A 16,700-nucleotide genomic window follows, 5' to 3' on the forward strand; every position below is an offset into this window, starting at 1 on the left:
CCCCATTTATCTTCTATTTGTCAGTCTCTCTCATGTCTATCTGAAAGTCTCTCTCTCTGTGGGACCACTCTACTGGCTGATTGTCTCTCTCTCTGTCTGTCTATGATCCACTCTTGTCCCTACCCTTGTGGACCCATATGAGGATATCACTTGAGGAGAGGTGTCTCAGGATCTTTTGTCTCTCATGTCTTGTCTCTCAGTCTATCAGTCTTTATATCTGTCTTCTAGTCTTGTCCATCTTGTCTTCTAGCTTGTCTCTCAATCCTTGTCTAGTCTCTCTGTCTTGGTCTTATCTTTTGTCATGTCATAGTCTTGTCTTTTTGTCTTCCTCCTAGTGTCCACTTAAGGAGGGTGTTGGAAATAAGTGCACACTAGGTGTACTATTTCTCTAAGTCTAGTTTCAGTTGAGTCTTTGTGTCTTGAGTCTAGTGCCATGTGGCACCTCTACATTTATCCCATAAGCGAGTCTACTCAATCTTGTACTTCTCACCTATAAATTGTAGGTGTCACATCAATGAATAGATCAATCTTGTGTCTTGTCTACACTCATCTCAAGGTATGTCTAAGCTTTGTGTTTCCTTTTAGTCTTGCTCTCATTTCAGTTTCAGTTTTAGCTTTGTCTTTCCCCCATTTTTCCTACAGTATGTATAGATGTTTGGTAGCTTATTAAGCCATGTTCTGGGCAGCCTTCTTGAGACTTTGGAGGCCAGGCCCTTTCCTCACAGATAGAGGCTGTGACCCCATTCGGCATTACAGACCACCTGTGTGTTCCACCCCCCCCCCTCCCTGTATGAGATAACTTTCTCCTCATAGAGCGGCCAGCCGGAGGACAAGCATCTCTTCCCCTTATGATCACTTGTTTCCCGCCCTTATATGAGGCGAGTTTGTATTTAGCCCTTCGTGGTTGTACTTAGCCCTTTGTGGCTGTTTTTCTTTAACTAATTGAAGGATCTTTTTCCCGGAAAAAAAAGAGGACTTGGATAGTCTGGATGCCATAGGCCAGAGTCAACAAGGAGGAGACGTTAGAGGACCAATGTCAATGATCTATTTTGCTTATCACAATTCCGTAATATAAGCAAACATGCCAAAAGGTGGGGGTCCTTCAAAGGGTTTTGGGATCCAATATGGTGTCTGTGTGACTCATCTAGATTGACCTGACTTTGCTGTCCCCACCCGTGCTCGCTACATAACTATAGTTCTACAGAGTCCTATGCGTTATCCATGCATCCTGTATGCTTTTCCATGCCACCTGTACGCATTATCTATACATATACATATCTTTTTAACAAGAAAACAAACTTCTATTAAGTATGGCCAAAGAACACCAAAAAATTCAAGGATAAAGTCTTGTAAAAGCCTTTATACCAAAATGATGCCACAAGGGAGTGAGGTTGTTGTAACCAATTCAGAAAGTCGGAATGCCGTGAAGCCCGTGTGGTTGTACGTTGTCACAAAAAGAGCATGGTTTTACTCTCACAGAAAAAGTTCTCCTAACCACTGTGGAGCATGACGGCCCCGAAATCCTAACCCAAATAGCCATAGGGTGAGAGTGACTGAGACACATAAGTCTGAGTCCACTTTAGAGGCTCTTTACATCTGGATTTCCAAATCTGCCATGCCGGTATTGCTAAATTCTTCACTGTGAACTCAAGTAGGGCTGTATGCTGCAGCACTTTTGCTGGATACACCATGTGGAAGTCTGGATAGGAAGCTGCAAGGTGTGGGTTGCTAGACGGTGCTCTAGGATTGCTCCTTGCTGAAGTTTCCTAGGCTTTAGCTGCAAAATGAGGGGAGACGCATTTCATTCCCAGGCAGACATGTTTCAACCTTTTCGAACATTTAAAACTAATTTTTAAAACCTTTTTTTAATAAGGTAAAGAAAAACCGTTTTTTTAGATAGCGATCCACACTGATCAGAGACAAAAAAAAAGCGTACCTGCACACTTCTCAAAACAGTACATTGTCCTTCCATTGCACCGTTTTTGCCTGGAATTTGTGCCCGGATTAGCCTCCAGCATTGTGCACTGTGTTATTGAGAGCACTTATGCAGTCTACATATTTTGCTTGTGTCTGAACTTTGCTTTCTTTTTATATGAGTTTGTGGAATGTTACTTGTGACTTGTCATGATTCTTAAGTCAGGAACCAACATAATTGTTGACAGCTAGCATTCGTTAGACATGTAACCCTGTTTCCCTGTTTTACACCCCCCCCCCCCCACCCCCTTTCCAACACACCAACCCTTGTTTGAAATGTTTTTGAAAGTTGAAACCTGGCAGATTTGTATGATACAATGTATGTTTTCTACACTGAACCATAGTTACCAAAGTTTATCCATGCGTATAAGTAACATATATGGCATTTTTTAGACATGCACCCCACTCCCTCCCTCTTATGAAACCTTTTTGAAACCTGCCAGATTTTATGAAACATTTTTAACACGTTTTTTAAAATGCCTATGGGGCAGAGATCGCTTACTAAAGGTGAGTTATTTTTTGGCTCCAATAAATTGTTGGTTGGACAACGCTGTTGAGACTGCTTGGACACTGTCGAGAGAAGACTGATGGGTGTTGAGGCTGAAATGGGTGGGGGTCACCTAATTTGAACACCATCCAAGATATGGGCCTCTTGGGCACAACAGCTCTTAAGGTGATAGTTCTTAGAAATAAATCAAGAAAACAGAAAGCTCTTAGGCTGCTGCTTATGAAGTTTTTAAAGTAGAGGCTAGTCCTAACCCTGAATCCTGTAAAGTATAGGGATGATGAATTGGCAATTTAAGGGGTTAATCAGGCACTGATCCCGATTCATAACATTGAAAAGCTTACATGGCCATAAGCAGTTCCGTTGTGCAACATGTGCTCAACATTTCCAAGGACTCTCTTTGTGGTCTGCCAATGCATTATCTCGGGAAGAAGCACCATAAAGCGAGTCATTGCACTCAAAAGACTGGTCACAACAAAGAGATTAGTTTACACATCATTGTCTTGTATAGTGTGCTATCTACATCTATATCTTGTTGCCGTTTGTGTGTATGGTTTTGTAACTCTTGTCATAGAGCTTCAATATGAATTCACTTTAGTGAGAGTTGTACACTAATATTAAAGCATTTGCAGGTGGCATACTCCATGTGGATGTCTATGATTGACAAACAAATAAGCTTGAATACTTACTCAGTAGCATGCTTGCTTAGTGCACTGTGCCGAGGTGGATTACTTGATGAGGTAGGTAAAAATGTAACCTCCACTTTTTTCTTTTTGGTTGCCATGCTGTTTTCATTGAACTTGATATGCACAATTTGTCACTTGTGGATGCTGTGCATGTGAGTGCTCAATACACTTCGTTAGGGACAGAAGATTGGGGGGGGGGGGGGGGGGTGTCCCTTCATTTTAGGGTACTTTGTCTACAAGCCTTTTACAATGCTCTGCGTGAATTAAATGATGACTGTCACCTACTCCAAGACTCTGCAAAGTAAAAAGTCACACAAAAGCCATATCAAATAGTTTGGAAGTTAGCTGTGGATGACGAGCCTAACTCTTGCTTTCTCAAACTGGAGTACACATGCTAGAACAGTGACTAACTGTGGGAGCCTGCACACTTGTGCAGCTAACTTCTTACCACTTATCACACTTGGCTCCCCACGTTTTTCAGGGGTCCGAACTCATGGAGGTCCCATTCTGTATTAGAGAGCACATCCTCTGTCCTTGCTTACTCATTGGGGAAACTTGCGCATCTTGATGCTAGGACCACTGTGCAATCTAGAGCCCCCACAGGTGCACTTGTTTATTACCCTTACTGTCACATAAATCATCTGCATCATGAATACATGTGTCATATTAATGGGGAACTGAGAGATCAGGTGAGTACTCGCTACTTGTCGGCCTTAATGTTAAAAAACTAAAAGCTTGAGTGACATTGAGTATGAGGGGTACACAGGTTGTAAACTTTGGGAATTACAAAACATGGTGTCTTCACATGTGTGCTTATTCATGATTCCCTTTTTGACAACTCTCCCAAGGATAAGCTTTTTAGTAAGAGTTCCACATGAGGAACCGTCATGATCTTTTACTCATGAAGGTGGACTTTGGATGACGGGAGAGGTCATCCTCTCCATTGCAATTTAGGTGTGAGATGACGGAATCGCTGATGCCACCAATGTATGTTGAGCTACTTTTTATTAAAGAAGGGCCAGGCTGATGGTTCAAAGTTAAAAGAGACAAGAAGGATAAAGGAAGAGGTGCCTCATTACCTTGCGCCATCTATCTTTATGCCCACTTGGTGATGTAGAAGAGTGGTCGAAAACTGGCTTTGGTCTGTCCACTTGAGCGAGAGACTTCATAGATAGTGCTGAAAATCCTCATGTAGCCACACATGATGACCACTGTTTTCAGCATCCTTAATCCTACTTAAGTAAACCGTTGCTGATTGCTACAGGAAACAGAAGTTCCGTTTTGAATCCCTTTTTGTCATTTGCTAGCTTATTTATTAGCAGATTATGCCGTATGTAGAAGCTTTGTAGAAGTCTGGCTGATACGCTTATTTTTGTGACAGGCCTTGGAGCTGCTTTATAAGCTGGGCCATGATATTGATGTGCAACCACACATCATTTTTTGTGGCATTTTCTTGAATGGGTGCTCGTATGCTGGAAGTGCTTCCTATGCAGAGAAATGCTTGCGCTTCATCAAGGAGAATGGCATGAAAGAGGATGAACTAATATATCTTGAACTCATGAAGGCAAGTCTTCGTTCTAAATTTCTTTGTAAATGGTGTCAAATATGCTTTTAGAGTGGATTCTGGCATATTGAACATGCTTTTTATGTTGAAAATTGTTTGCGCTTTTATCATAGATAAGATATTGTTGGTGAATTGGTGGAGATGAATGTGAAGATTCTGAATGTGTAACAGAAAGTTTCTGTTGCCTTGCGCTAACTTTTAGTCAGTGCAGCTTGCTGGCAAGAGGAAGGATCTGCCAGCCGTTCACAAAGCTTGGTCTCTAATGGTGAAAACGTGCACACCATCCATGCCATCCTTGGAATCCTATACTACTGCAGTGAAAGCTTTGTGCCGAGCAGGCTCTTTTACAGAGGCTCTCATTGCCTTGCGTGAAATGGTACAGCTGGTCTCAAGGAACGAGGGCTTTACCCTGCTTTCACAGAAAATGACAAGGCTAAAGTCCCTCTATAAGAGCGAGGACATGGCACATCTGGAAGAGATTTCAAAGAACAAAGGGGTAAAGGAAATGCTCGCAGAAGACAAGACCAAAGGCAGGAAATCTTCTTTGGATGAAGCCAATTGCGGGCAACATTCTGACCTTGAAGCATCTGGTCTGCAGAAAAACACCTCTTTAGAAGGTAGCACACAAGCTCTTGCTCATGCAGACGTGCAGGAAGATGACTCACTGTACACTATAGGGGTGGAGTCTGTAGGTACTGATAGATCACCGTATGATCAGATTCTTGGTTGGACGAGGCTCGCAATGCTGAACTTGCAGCAGTCGGAGTCGAGCAGCCTCCCTGAAAGCTTGCAGTCCGTGGGGAGTCCTATATCCGGGTTCTTTTCAGATAAGTTTGAGAGGGTTAAGGTCCTGATGCGGCAGACATTCAATGTGATCATTAATACTGCAGTTAATAGAGGAGACCTTCATTCAGCAGAAGTGATGTTTAGTCAGGTATCTATTAACTCTATATTGTTGGCTTTAGGCATGGTAAGGTTGGTGGGATGCTTTTGTTGCAGGTTTTTATTTCTGTGGGTCACATGCAGATGCGTGCTGTCAATCTGAAGCCTGACATATACACCTACAATGCCATGCTAAGAGCTGTAGTGAGAGGAAGAGGACTTGAGCAGGGTTTTCAAGTGGTACGATCCCACACCTACCAATTATTTCTATGGATATACACTTCTAAAAGGACCATAGGGTAAGCTTTGGCTCTGAGCTAAAGTAAGATTCTTGTGTTGTAAGGATTCTTCTATACATGTCTACTCGCATATGGACTTTTCGTCTCAGGTTTTACGGAGGCTATTTGTTGTCTGGCTATGCATGTTTTGTTTTTTTAGGGGATGTTTGAAGTAACTCATGTCCTCCTCTCCCCCCTTCGCTGCCTGTCCCTCTCTCCCCCTGCCAGCATCTGCTTGGATGCACGTCTGTGTGCTACGTGGAGCTACCCTGCCATCAAATGTGTTAAGGCATGGTTCCTGGCTTGCCCTGTTGTCCACTCTTGACAAACCTGCCACCTACTACTTGGCAGTCATTTCTCAGATGCCAGCATGCCAGGTAGATGCCCGCTTTGACAGCATTTTGTGCTGCCCTTGTCCTACTGCCTTCTGTCCTTCATTCTGTCGTTGCTAGTTTCCCCCTTCCCCTCTTCCCGGCCCCCATCCTTTTTCGCATCATCAATGGGCTTATGCTTTGTCAGCATTTGAGCACCTTTGCTTTCGTACTGCTTGGAAGAATTTATGGCAGCCACCGTGATTTTGCAGATCAGACCTTTATATTTTTTGGAACTCAGTTGGAACACTGAATGAAGGATCACCAGATGCAGACCAGCTGGAGGCCACCTCAAATTGACCTACATGTGGCTCTTGCTGGCAAAGAGGTGTGCCCATGTCTGTATGACACTGGGACACTGTTGGACATTGGATTTTGGAGCAAGAGACTTGAGAAGTAGTTTGGTCAATCAAAAATGGTGCAAGTGGGCTAAAGAGGTGATAGAAAAGTGCTTTCACATGACCTTACATTTGGTATCAGCTCAGGGCTTCTGTTTTTTTTCCTAGGCCTTCCTCAGTGCTGGTTAGCCCTTACTGTTGGAAGTGCAGTGTGTCGGGGGCAAATGTCTTTATTTTGCACCTTATCTTCAGCGTAGGATCTTCTTTTTTTCCATTTTTATGCCTTATACTACTGCTCTGTGAAAAGGGCACCAAACTGGTTGGCCAATCCGGGCTGATTGGTCCTCAGTCCAAGAGGCTAGAATGGCGAATTAGTCCTCCATAGCTCTAGCATGATGGAAGGACGAGTGCTTGGAGCAGCACTCCACCGCTCATAGGGTCCTCATTCCAATCGACATGAGTAGCGATGCTTCCTCTCTTGCGACGAGCGCCATACCCAGGATGGTCACTACAAGAAACATGTGAAGCAGCAGTGGCGTTCCCTTTCCAGAAGCTTTTACCTTGGCTGAAGCATCACCCTTAGAAGATGACTTCTTGGAGTCAGCCTTGGACTTCCCTTTGTCTTTCACTGCAAAAGCCTGTTCACCACCATGAGAACGGTTGGCCCTTGTTTGCTCTTCTTGTGAAAGCAAGTCCACAAGCTCATCAAAAGTGACTGGATCTCTACCACCATTGAGAGATTAAGAGATGTATGAAATCCAAGATAAGGTGGTGGCAAAGAATTCAAAATATTTGTAGCAAGCTGCCTCTGTGGTATAACTTCATCAATGTTCAGCAGTTGTTCCCTCAAATCTTTGACCTTGGTAAGATGCTCTGTCATAGAATCTCCCGCATGCATTTTAAGAATATCAAGCTCCCTCTTGAGATATGCAACTCGTGCCTCATTCCGCGTTTGAAACATGTTATCTAGTGTGTCCCATGCTTGTTTTATTGACCTACATGATTGTATATGTGGTATGATAGATCTCTTGACAGAGAATGCTATCAAGGACATCGCCCGTGCATCATGGGAATCTCATCTCCTTTCTTCTTGTGTAGGAGGAGGGACTACAACATGTACATCAACACCTTCAACCCTTTGTGTAACATTTTTGGGCTGTACGACGGGACTTGGAGATTGGGTAGAAGGCGGCCATCACCGTTGGACAGCCACCTTGCATTCTATTTGCAGCCTCTTCTTCTTTTTTCCCAGCCACCCTCCCTTCACAAGACCTGTTAACCCTTGAGATGGCAGATTTGCTTGAGATGGCTAAGAAGCATTGGAAGATCCCCACACTCCCCACGTTCCCGGTGGACCGCCAGTTGGACGGGAACAACTACGGCATATGGAAGGTAATGATGGAATTTGTTTTGGAGTCCTATGACTTGGCTGATTTCATTGTTATTGGGGTTCCACGGTTGGAGTTGGAAGAAGGAGAGTTACCCTCTATTCTGAAGGAACGGGAGGCACAAGCACAGTTATGGGATCATGTTAATGCCCGAGTCCGTTCTTTCATCTTCCTCAATTGCACACCACAGGTGATCAATCACATAAAGCATATGACGCTGGCGAGAGAGATTTGGTAGCATTTGGCTTCTCTCTACAACAGGGTATCACCCATGAAGAGAATCTCCTTGGAAGTTCAGATGCGGGTGATGAATCCTGCAAAGTCATCGACGATGTGGGAGCACATCAACAAGTTGCAGGCTCTTCAACAGGAAGTTCTCCAGGCCGGGAAAGAGATATCATCAGAGGATATGGCCATAATGTTGTCACATTTGCCCTCTCAGTACTCAGCCTTTTACTCCTCTTTGATCACCAATGGCAGGCTCAGCACCATCACATGGGAGGAGCTTGTGCCCATGGTCTTGGACCAGGAAGAGCGATTCACGAACCCTCCACAGGGTGGAGGTTTTGAGACCTTGACTGGCCAACGGTTGAAAGGCCGTAACAACAACAATAACAAGGGCAAAGGGAAGTCTTCATCGGAGAAGTCTTTTGAGAAGAAGCCCGATTCAGATCGAGAGAAATTGAAGGCCGAGAGGACCTGTAATGATTATAGCGAGAAAGGCCACTATTGGAGGAAGTGTCCCAAGCGGACTACGAAGAGTGCTGATTCTTTAGCTTCAGCAAAGACTCCAGTCTTTGTGCACTTAGAGATGTTGGACACCGATGCTTCATCTTCTTCGAGCGAGGAGGCAATTGGCTTCGCCACAAAGGATACTCGGGAATGGATTCTTGATAGTGGTGCTCATGACTCCTCCCCGTGACTTCTTTCAAGATCTGAAATGACAGTCAGGTCATATTTTTACTGGCGACAATTCCACCATACCGATACACAGTGAGGGCCGAATGGAGATCATTCCCGATGGCAGAGGGGGGAAGCATTCCTCTCGTGCTCTTTACGTCTCCGTACTTGGTTTTCATCTGTTGTCAGTGCATGAGGTGTGCAAGACTAGCTTCTGGGTGGAGTTTGAGGAGCATTCTGTTGCTCTACAAGAGTGTGAGACTGGCCAGGTTGTTTGGGAAGGCGGCGTGGAGAATGGTATATACAAACTCTCCGCACTCTCCTCTTTGACAGGTTCTCAGATTGGTGATTTGTGGCACTTTCGGTTTGGCCACTTGAATGTGGATGCGCTACGGCGAGCTTTCTGGAACCTGATGGTGGTTGGCTTGCCAGATGTTGGTAGAAGGCAAGGACGTTGTAGTTCTTGCATTTGTGGTAAGCAGCAGAGGGAATCTTTTCCGAAGTAGGCTTCCAGGCGGGCTTCGAAACCTTTGGAGTTGGTACACATTGACTTGTGTGGACCTATGAAAACAGCATCCTTGGGAGGTTCTTTGTACTTTATGCTGCTTGTTGATGATTGTAGGAGATTCACATGGGTTTATTTTCTCTCACTAAAGGGGCAAGCTTTTGCTCGGTTCAAGGAGTGGCATGTGATGGTGGATAAAGAGATTGGCTTGCAGATAAAGACTCTCAGGGCTGACAGAGGAGGAGAATTTTCTTCCAATGCATTTGTGCGGAACAGCACAAGAGAAAGAGAGATGTAGGCGTGTAACTCTGCTCTGATATACACAAGAAGATCCCGAATATGATACAAATAAGGTATGGGGGCTGGGGGCCTATTTATATGCCCCCAGGTAGGCAGTCGGCCTGCTGAAGAAGCCTCCACGACTGCAACAACAGTCGGCCAGCAGCAGCAGCAGATCAAGCCCACGACTGCATACATCCAGTTGGCCAGCATCACAGAGGTCCACGACTGATGTCCAGGCAGTCGGCCAGCTACTGATCCTCCAGCCGCCTCAGGGCTGCCTCCCAAACCTCAGAAAAATGGAAAAAAATAGGGGAAAAATGCGGGGAGTGAGGAAAAATGATAAAACACCTGATAAGGGCGGGCACACCCACAACAAAGGCCCCGGTGTATAAAACTGGACAGGAGATGACTTCTAACACCCCCTCTCAGCTCCTGGCTGTGTAACCAACCACAGGGAGCTGGGGTGCCGCCTGAGCAAATCCTGAGAGAGCGACTTCGTGAAGAGGTCCACCGTACTATCCTCCGTCGAACAGAACTCTAGCAAGATGTCATCAGCAACGATCTGTTCACGAACAAAGTGCCTCTGGATGAACATGGATTCCTGTAGTGGAAGCCCAAACCTGCAATGTAACCTCCTGCTGCTTCGTAAAACTGCTCCTGGGCCATAAGTAGATCTCCTCGTGTCCGGATCTCCTCCCCAAACCGAGTCACTCCAACTGTGGAGTCGGACTCCATCCAACAATCCCCCTCCTGTGTACAAGAGTCCCTGATCCTTCGCATGCCGCAGAAACCACAGGAAACGCAATCTTGCCTCCCAAAGAGACATCTGCAACCATGAGCTCAACTGCCTCATCAGGAAGCTCCCGTCCAATCTGGTGTCCATTAACCAGATCAATGAACCATACAGCTTCCGAGTCACAGAGACATCACACTGCTCACAAGGATCAACGCCTGTTACGGTGCACAAACAAGTCCTGGAAACCTGATGAAACCTGTCAACCACCCCCTCTGAATCCGGAACCACAAAGCTTGGAGAAACCACCTCCTTCTGCAAGTAAGCACCTGCCACCTGCTTGGCTTTCCGAAAGGTCCCCGTGGAAAGAACATCCTCATCTACTGGAGGTTCTATGTCCTGAACACGACGAGACATCAGAGTATAAGTGACCTGTTCAGCTTCCTCTGACTGACGAACACAAGAACTACCAACATCAGTACTGGAAAGTTCCTGCCAACTACTGCCATCTACTGGCAAGCTATCCACCATCTGGTCCCGGAAAGCCCGCACCTGCAGCGTATCCACACACAAGTGGGCATTACCGGACTGCCACTCATCACAAACCTGAGGACCTGGGAGAGAGAGTGCTGAAAGCCTGTAAACTCCATTCTCCACTCCGCCTTTCCAAACCACTTGGCCTGTTGCTTTGTCCCAGAGAGCAACAAAATGCTCATCAAACTCCACCCATACGCCAGTCTTGCAAACCTGATGCACTGACAACAGATGAAAACCAAGTGCCGGAACATACAACATCTGGGAGGAATGCTTCCCCCCTCTGCCATCGGGAACTATCTCCATCCTGCCCTCACTGCTGTGAACTGGGATAGTGGACGTATCCCCAGCAAGAATATGACCAGAAAGCCTGCAGAGATCCTGTAAACCGGAACGGGAAGGAGTCATGTGCCTGGAAGCACCACTATCGAGAATCCACTCCCGAGTATCCGTTGCGGAGAGTCCTCCAATCTCCTCCCTGCCTGAAGAAAATGAAACATCGGTGTCCATCACCTCCAGGTGCACAAAAGCCGGAGTCTTCATGATTGCTTGTTGAGGAATCTTCACCCTTCTCGATCTTCCGCTTGGGACACTGCCTCCAATAGTGGCCTTTCTCGCCACAATCATTACAGGTTCTCTCTGCCTTCAGTTTCTCGCGGTCAGAGTCGGACTTCTTCTCAGAAGACTTCTCCGATGAAGCCTTCCCTTTGCCCGAGTTACGGCCTTTCGACCGTTGGCCAGTAAAGGCCCTCGAACCTCCACCCTGAGGAGGGTTCGTGAATCGTTCCTCCTGGTCCAGGACCATGGGCACAAGCTCCTCCCACGTGATGGTGCTGAGCCTGCCACTGGTAATCAACGATGAGTAAAATGCTGAGTACGAAGAGGGCAAGTGTGACAGCAACGTTATGGCCATGTCCTCTGACGATATCTCCTTCCCAGCCTGAAGAACTTCCTGCTGAAGAGCCTGCAGCTTGTTAATATGCTCCCGCATCGTCGGCGACTTTGCAGGGCTCATAACCCGCATCTGTACTTCCAAGGAAATCCTCTTCATGGGCGATACCCTGTTATAAAGTGAGGCCAAATGCTGCCATATACCTCTGGCCAGCGTCATGTGCTTTACATGATTGATTACTTGTGGTGTGCAGTTGAGAAAGATAAACGAACGGACCCTGGCGTTGACACGATCCCACATGTGTGTCTGAGCCTCCCGGTCCTTTTGGGTCGACGGTAACTCCCCTTCCCCTACTTCCAGCCGTGGAACCCCAACAATGACGAAATCAGCGAGGTCGTAAGACTCCAGAACAGATTCCATCATCACCTTCCATATGCCGTAGTTACTCCCGTCCAACTGACGGTCCACCGGGAACGTGGGGAGTGTCGGGATCTTCACATGTCTCTCGGCCATCTCAAACAGATCTGCCATAGTGGGGATGTACTCTGAAAAGGGTGGGTGGGTGGGAACAAAGAAGAACTAAAACCTGCAAGTGGCTGTCCAGCAAATCAGCCCGCCTTCCTCTTGCACCTTCTCTTCCCGATCAGCCCAAAACAGTCCACCAATAAGCCACAAAACAGTCCCCCTCTTGCTCACACAAATCCCAAGACCTATCTAGAGCCTAGGGCTCTGATACCATGACAGAATATGCAGCGGAGATGATGACCAGATCTGGGAACACAAGAGCAAAAACGCAGGCAGAAAAACAGCACAAGAGAAAGAGAGATGTAGGCGTGTAACTCTGCTCTGATATACACAAGAAGATCCCGAATATGATACAAATAAGGTATGGGGGCTGGGGGCCTATTTATATGCCCCCAGGTAGGCAGTCGGCTTGCTGAAGAAGCCTCCATGACTGCAACAACAGTCGGCCAGCAGCAGCAGATCAAGCCCTCGACTGCATACATCCAGTCGGCCAGCATCACAGAGGTCCACGACTGATGTCCAGGCAGTCGGCCAGCTACTGATCCTCCAGCCGCCTCAGGGCTGCCTCCCAAGCCTCAGAAAAATGGGAAAAAATAGGGGAAAAATGCGGGGAGTGAGGAAAAATGATAAAACACCTGATAAGGGCGGGCACACCCACAACAAAGGCCCTGGTGTATAAAACTGGACAGGAGATGACTTCTAACAGTAACATACTCCACAGGCTCTCTACTGTATGTAAACTGTACTGCAGATCTACTTATCGATTGTGAGGAGGTGTTAAAGATCATGACCTTGGTCTTTCCAAGGTTCATAGTGAGGTCCCGGTCCTCGCAAAAGGCCCGTAATGCATCCAAATGCCTTTGCAGCCCCTTTGGTGAATCGGAAATAAGAACAATATCATCTGCATACAAGAGGATTGGTATCAGGACTCCTGCTAAATGTGCTCCTGGTCCTCCTTGTCTATCTATGTAATATGAGATCTCGTCAATGTATAGACCAAATAGAGTAGGAGACAAGGGGCAGCCCTGCCTCACTCCGATAGTGCTGTGTATGAGCTCTGAGTCACCTCCTGGAGTCCATACTTTGCCTGTGACTGACTCATAGAGTGTAATGATCCCCCAAAGCATCTCTGTTGGCACTCCCATATGCTGCAGTTTGTTCATGAGTCTGGCCCGTGGAACGGTATCAAAAGCTTTGCGAAAATCCACAAAGCAGTAGTATATCTGATGCGCATGAGCTCTCGCCCTCCTTCAATGATCCCCCGTAGTGTAAAGATATGATCTGTTGTGGAATGCCCTCTCCTGAAGCCTGCTTGCCCCAATGCTCTGAGTCTTTGCTCCTCCGATCATCTACTAAGTTCATGCTCCAAAATCTAACCTTAAATCTTGGCCAAGGTGTGACCAATCATGATAGTCCTGTAGTTGCTGGGGTCCATGGGGTCACCTGCTTTCAGGATAAGTACAATAGTATTCGATGACCAGCTAGTAGGGAAGGCCTCACATAGAGCCTTGTTAAACATGTGAACCAGTAAAGGGGCTAGTGTGTCCCTAGCATGAGAGAAATGCTCGGTGAGGAGTCCATTATGATCCTGTGCTCTCCCAGTCTGAATCCTGTCAATAGCAACTCTCACCATGGTCAAGTGTAACTTGGTTGAACACAATCCTAATCAATACACTTAAATACACTAAGATTTGATGGACACTTGCTCAAATACAAGAAGTAAATTGCTAAATTGACAAGAGACACACAATGAGCCGGAACGGCCGACCCCTCCCTCAAATAAAGTATATTGATCTTGGGAGAATCAAGTACATAGTGTGATGGGCATTTCTGACCAGATTTCCATACCAATGCATACGAATACAGTATTGCAAACAAGTGGTTGTCGATGTAGACTTGCAATCCAGACTACCCGCTCAAGTGCCCATGTTCTCTACCATTTGCTCTCTATTGTTCCACCAACACATGGTAGCAACAATTTGCAAGAGAGCACGTAGGACAAGAGAACACTACACAGGGTATGTGATCTTGTAATTCGGTTTCTCTCTCCTGCGACTTGCTTCCATATTTAAGCATTAAAGCTTACCAATTGCAAGTAGGGACGATGACAGTGGAAGTCTTCGCGTTGGAAGTCCTTGGAGTGAAGAGATCTTCGACTTGTCGCATTTCTTTGCGACAAAAGTCTTCAAGAGGATGAAGGAAACCTTGTTCCCTATGGTTCACTTGAGAAAGGAGGGCTGGTTGGTGGCAAGTCCACCATGTAGAGAAAGCCAAATAAAATAGGAAATCTTTATTTCCCTTTACAAGTGCCACAACCCTCACCAAAAAGCTCCCTGAATGTCAAGGGTGATCCCATAAGCCTCCCAATGTGGTCTAGAAGCAGGGACTCTAGATTTGTCCCAGATCCAAGTGTCTAGCATTCCACTCAATGTAACTGAAGAAGGGCACGCTCCTCATGGGGTTCAAAGCATCCCTCCACTCCCACTTACCGGGTTCCCAGTGCAAGTATCTGATAGGACACCCATCATATAACTAGAGGCTCCAAGTGTCCGTAATCATCCCTTGAGATGGGACAACATAGATATTCTTTCTTGCCCTACCCACCACTCTCACCGGCCCATACCCTCACTGATATCCTGCTCAAGACTTCTCACCAAGATCCATCTATCTTGAATGGAGTAGAAGACCAGTACATCATCCTCACCCAAATTGGGGAGGCACATGACCTAAATAGGTACCCCTATTCTTGAGAATACCCCAAATCATAAGTGATGAGGCCCTTCTACAAAGTTCCCTGTGATCCAGTAGCCATGCATATCTAGTGGGCTGCTTCGGCAACTCTTCTCCCCTCAGTGTTGGATAGGAAAAGACTCATGAGTCTCACGAAGGATGAAAGAATGCTTCGCACCCAACATTTGAAGGCACTAGTCAAAGGATTATGTAGGCGAATGCAACCATACCTAACCACTCCAAGAGATCTACCAAATTCATCCAAGATCAAGTCATTCCACACAATGGGCTGCCTGTAAGCCTCCTCAACTCACCGTGGACCAACAGCCCGCATGAAGGAGGCGCCCATCTCTAGAGAGAGGAGGAAGAGTGAGGTGGTGAGTTGTCCAGTGTAGGTGGCAGGCAGGTGCTTTGTGGAGTAAGCTAGAGTGGACACATGGCTGGTTACTCCCTTTGTACAAAGGCGATAAGGTCTGGGCGGTGGACATTGGGTTATGTCTACCTTGGGACATCAGTGTGTGTGAACACCGAGCTGGTCATAATTTATAAGTGAGTTTTGGTCGTCCAAAACTTAATGAAGTGTGTACAAACTCACTTATAAATTAGTGCTAACTCCCAAGGCTAGGTTTATGACCAATACTTACCACGTGTCACATGCCACATAACCATGTCAGCAGACAGTTTCACACGCACGGTTCACGGGCGGGCGTTCCCTTACCCGGAACTACACATTGGTCAAGCAAGCATGAAAACAGCATGCAATTTCAATTGCAAGCAAGCACATAAAGATGCTATGCAATGCAGCATTGGTATGGACAATCCCCGTTCATGAGACTATACCAAAATAGACGTGCTCGAGGCAAGTACACGAGGTACCAGACCCAATGGAACACCAATCCACCAAGCATTTCCGGGCATGTACTCGGAGACACAAGTCCCAACAAAAAGCCAAGTCCACAGTAGCTCATGAGTGGCATCAATCCCCGGCATATACAACTGCCATGGACACTAGTCCAATGTACATACATGATAAGAAAGCACGGGTGGACCAATTGGGTGGCCAAATGGTGATATCCTCCCCGGCTTCTAAATAGTTGTCTGTAACTGAAAAGCATCCAAATATGTCTGAAGCACATGGGGGCAATGTCTGAAGAACTCTTCATCTACCCATTTAGCATCAATGGGAAGATAGTTCTTAAACTTCACAAGGTAACGCCTCACAACTTTGCCTGTAGCAAGCTTGCGTTCCTTGTGATACACAATTTGCTCTGGCTGCAAGATCTCCTCAAGCTCATCCACTTCTAGTGGATCCTCAATGACCGTCTCACTGGGCTCCGCTGGCCCTATATACTTGCGAAGGAGACTCATATGAAAAGCATTGTGTATGTGCCAATGACTAGGTAATGCCAATCTGAAAGCCACTTCATTGATCTTCTCGATCACTCGAAAAGGTCTATAGTACCTGGTTGCAAGCTTAGGATATGCACCCTCTTTGCCAGGCCTCTTTGCAAGTCTTGCTTTCTCAAATTTCAGCAATACACAATCATTCTCTTTAACATCCAATTGCCTTCTATGCTTGTCAGCAGCCTTTTTATGCTTGTCTTGTGACCTTG

The 16,700-nt window shown here is 46.3% G+C and overlaps 1 protein-coding gene across 1 annotated transcript in view; it reads left to right on the forward strand.

Moving 5' to 3' along the window:
* Window positions 1-16,700, forward strand: part of LOC147639078 (Tetratricopeptide repeat (TPR)-like superfamily protein) — a 58,379-nt gene that overhangs the window by 23,484 nt on the left and 18,195 nt on the right. The window contains exons 3-6 of the mRNA XM_086787230.1: window positions 3,112-3,219; window positions 4,547-4,729; window positions 4,941-5,663; window positions 5,756-5,851. Of these exons, the coding sequence (XP_086643356.1) occupies window positions 3,112-3,219; window positions 4,547-4,729; window positions 4,941-5,663; window positions 5,756-5,851 (1,110 nt within the window). The remainder of the gene's footprint in view (window positions 1-3,111; window positions 3,220-4,546; window positions 4,730-4,940; window positions 5,664-5,755; window positions 5,852-16,700) is intronic.

The sequence above is a fragment of the Cibotium barometz genome, chromosome 4 (assembly GCF_041138505.1).
Source record: "Cibotium barometz isolate CiBa-2024 chromosome 4, ASM4113850v1, whole genome shotgun sequence".
In the NCBI taxonomy this organism is placed as follows: Eukaryota; Viridiplantae; Streptophyta; class Polypodiopsida; order Cyatheales; family Cibotiaceae; genus Cibotium; species Cibotium barometz.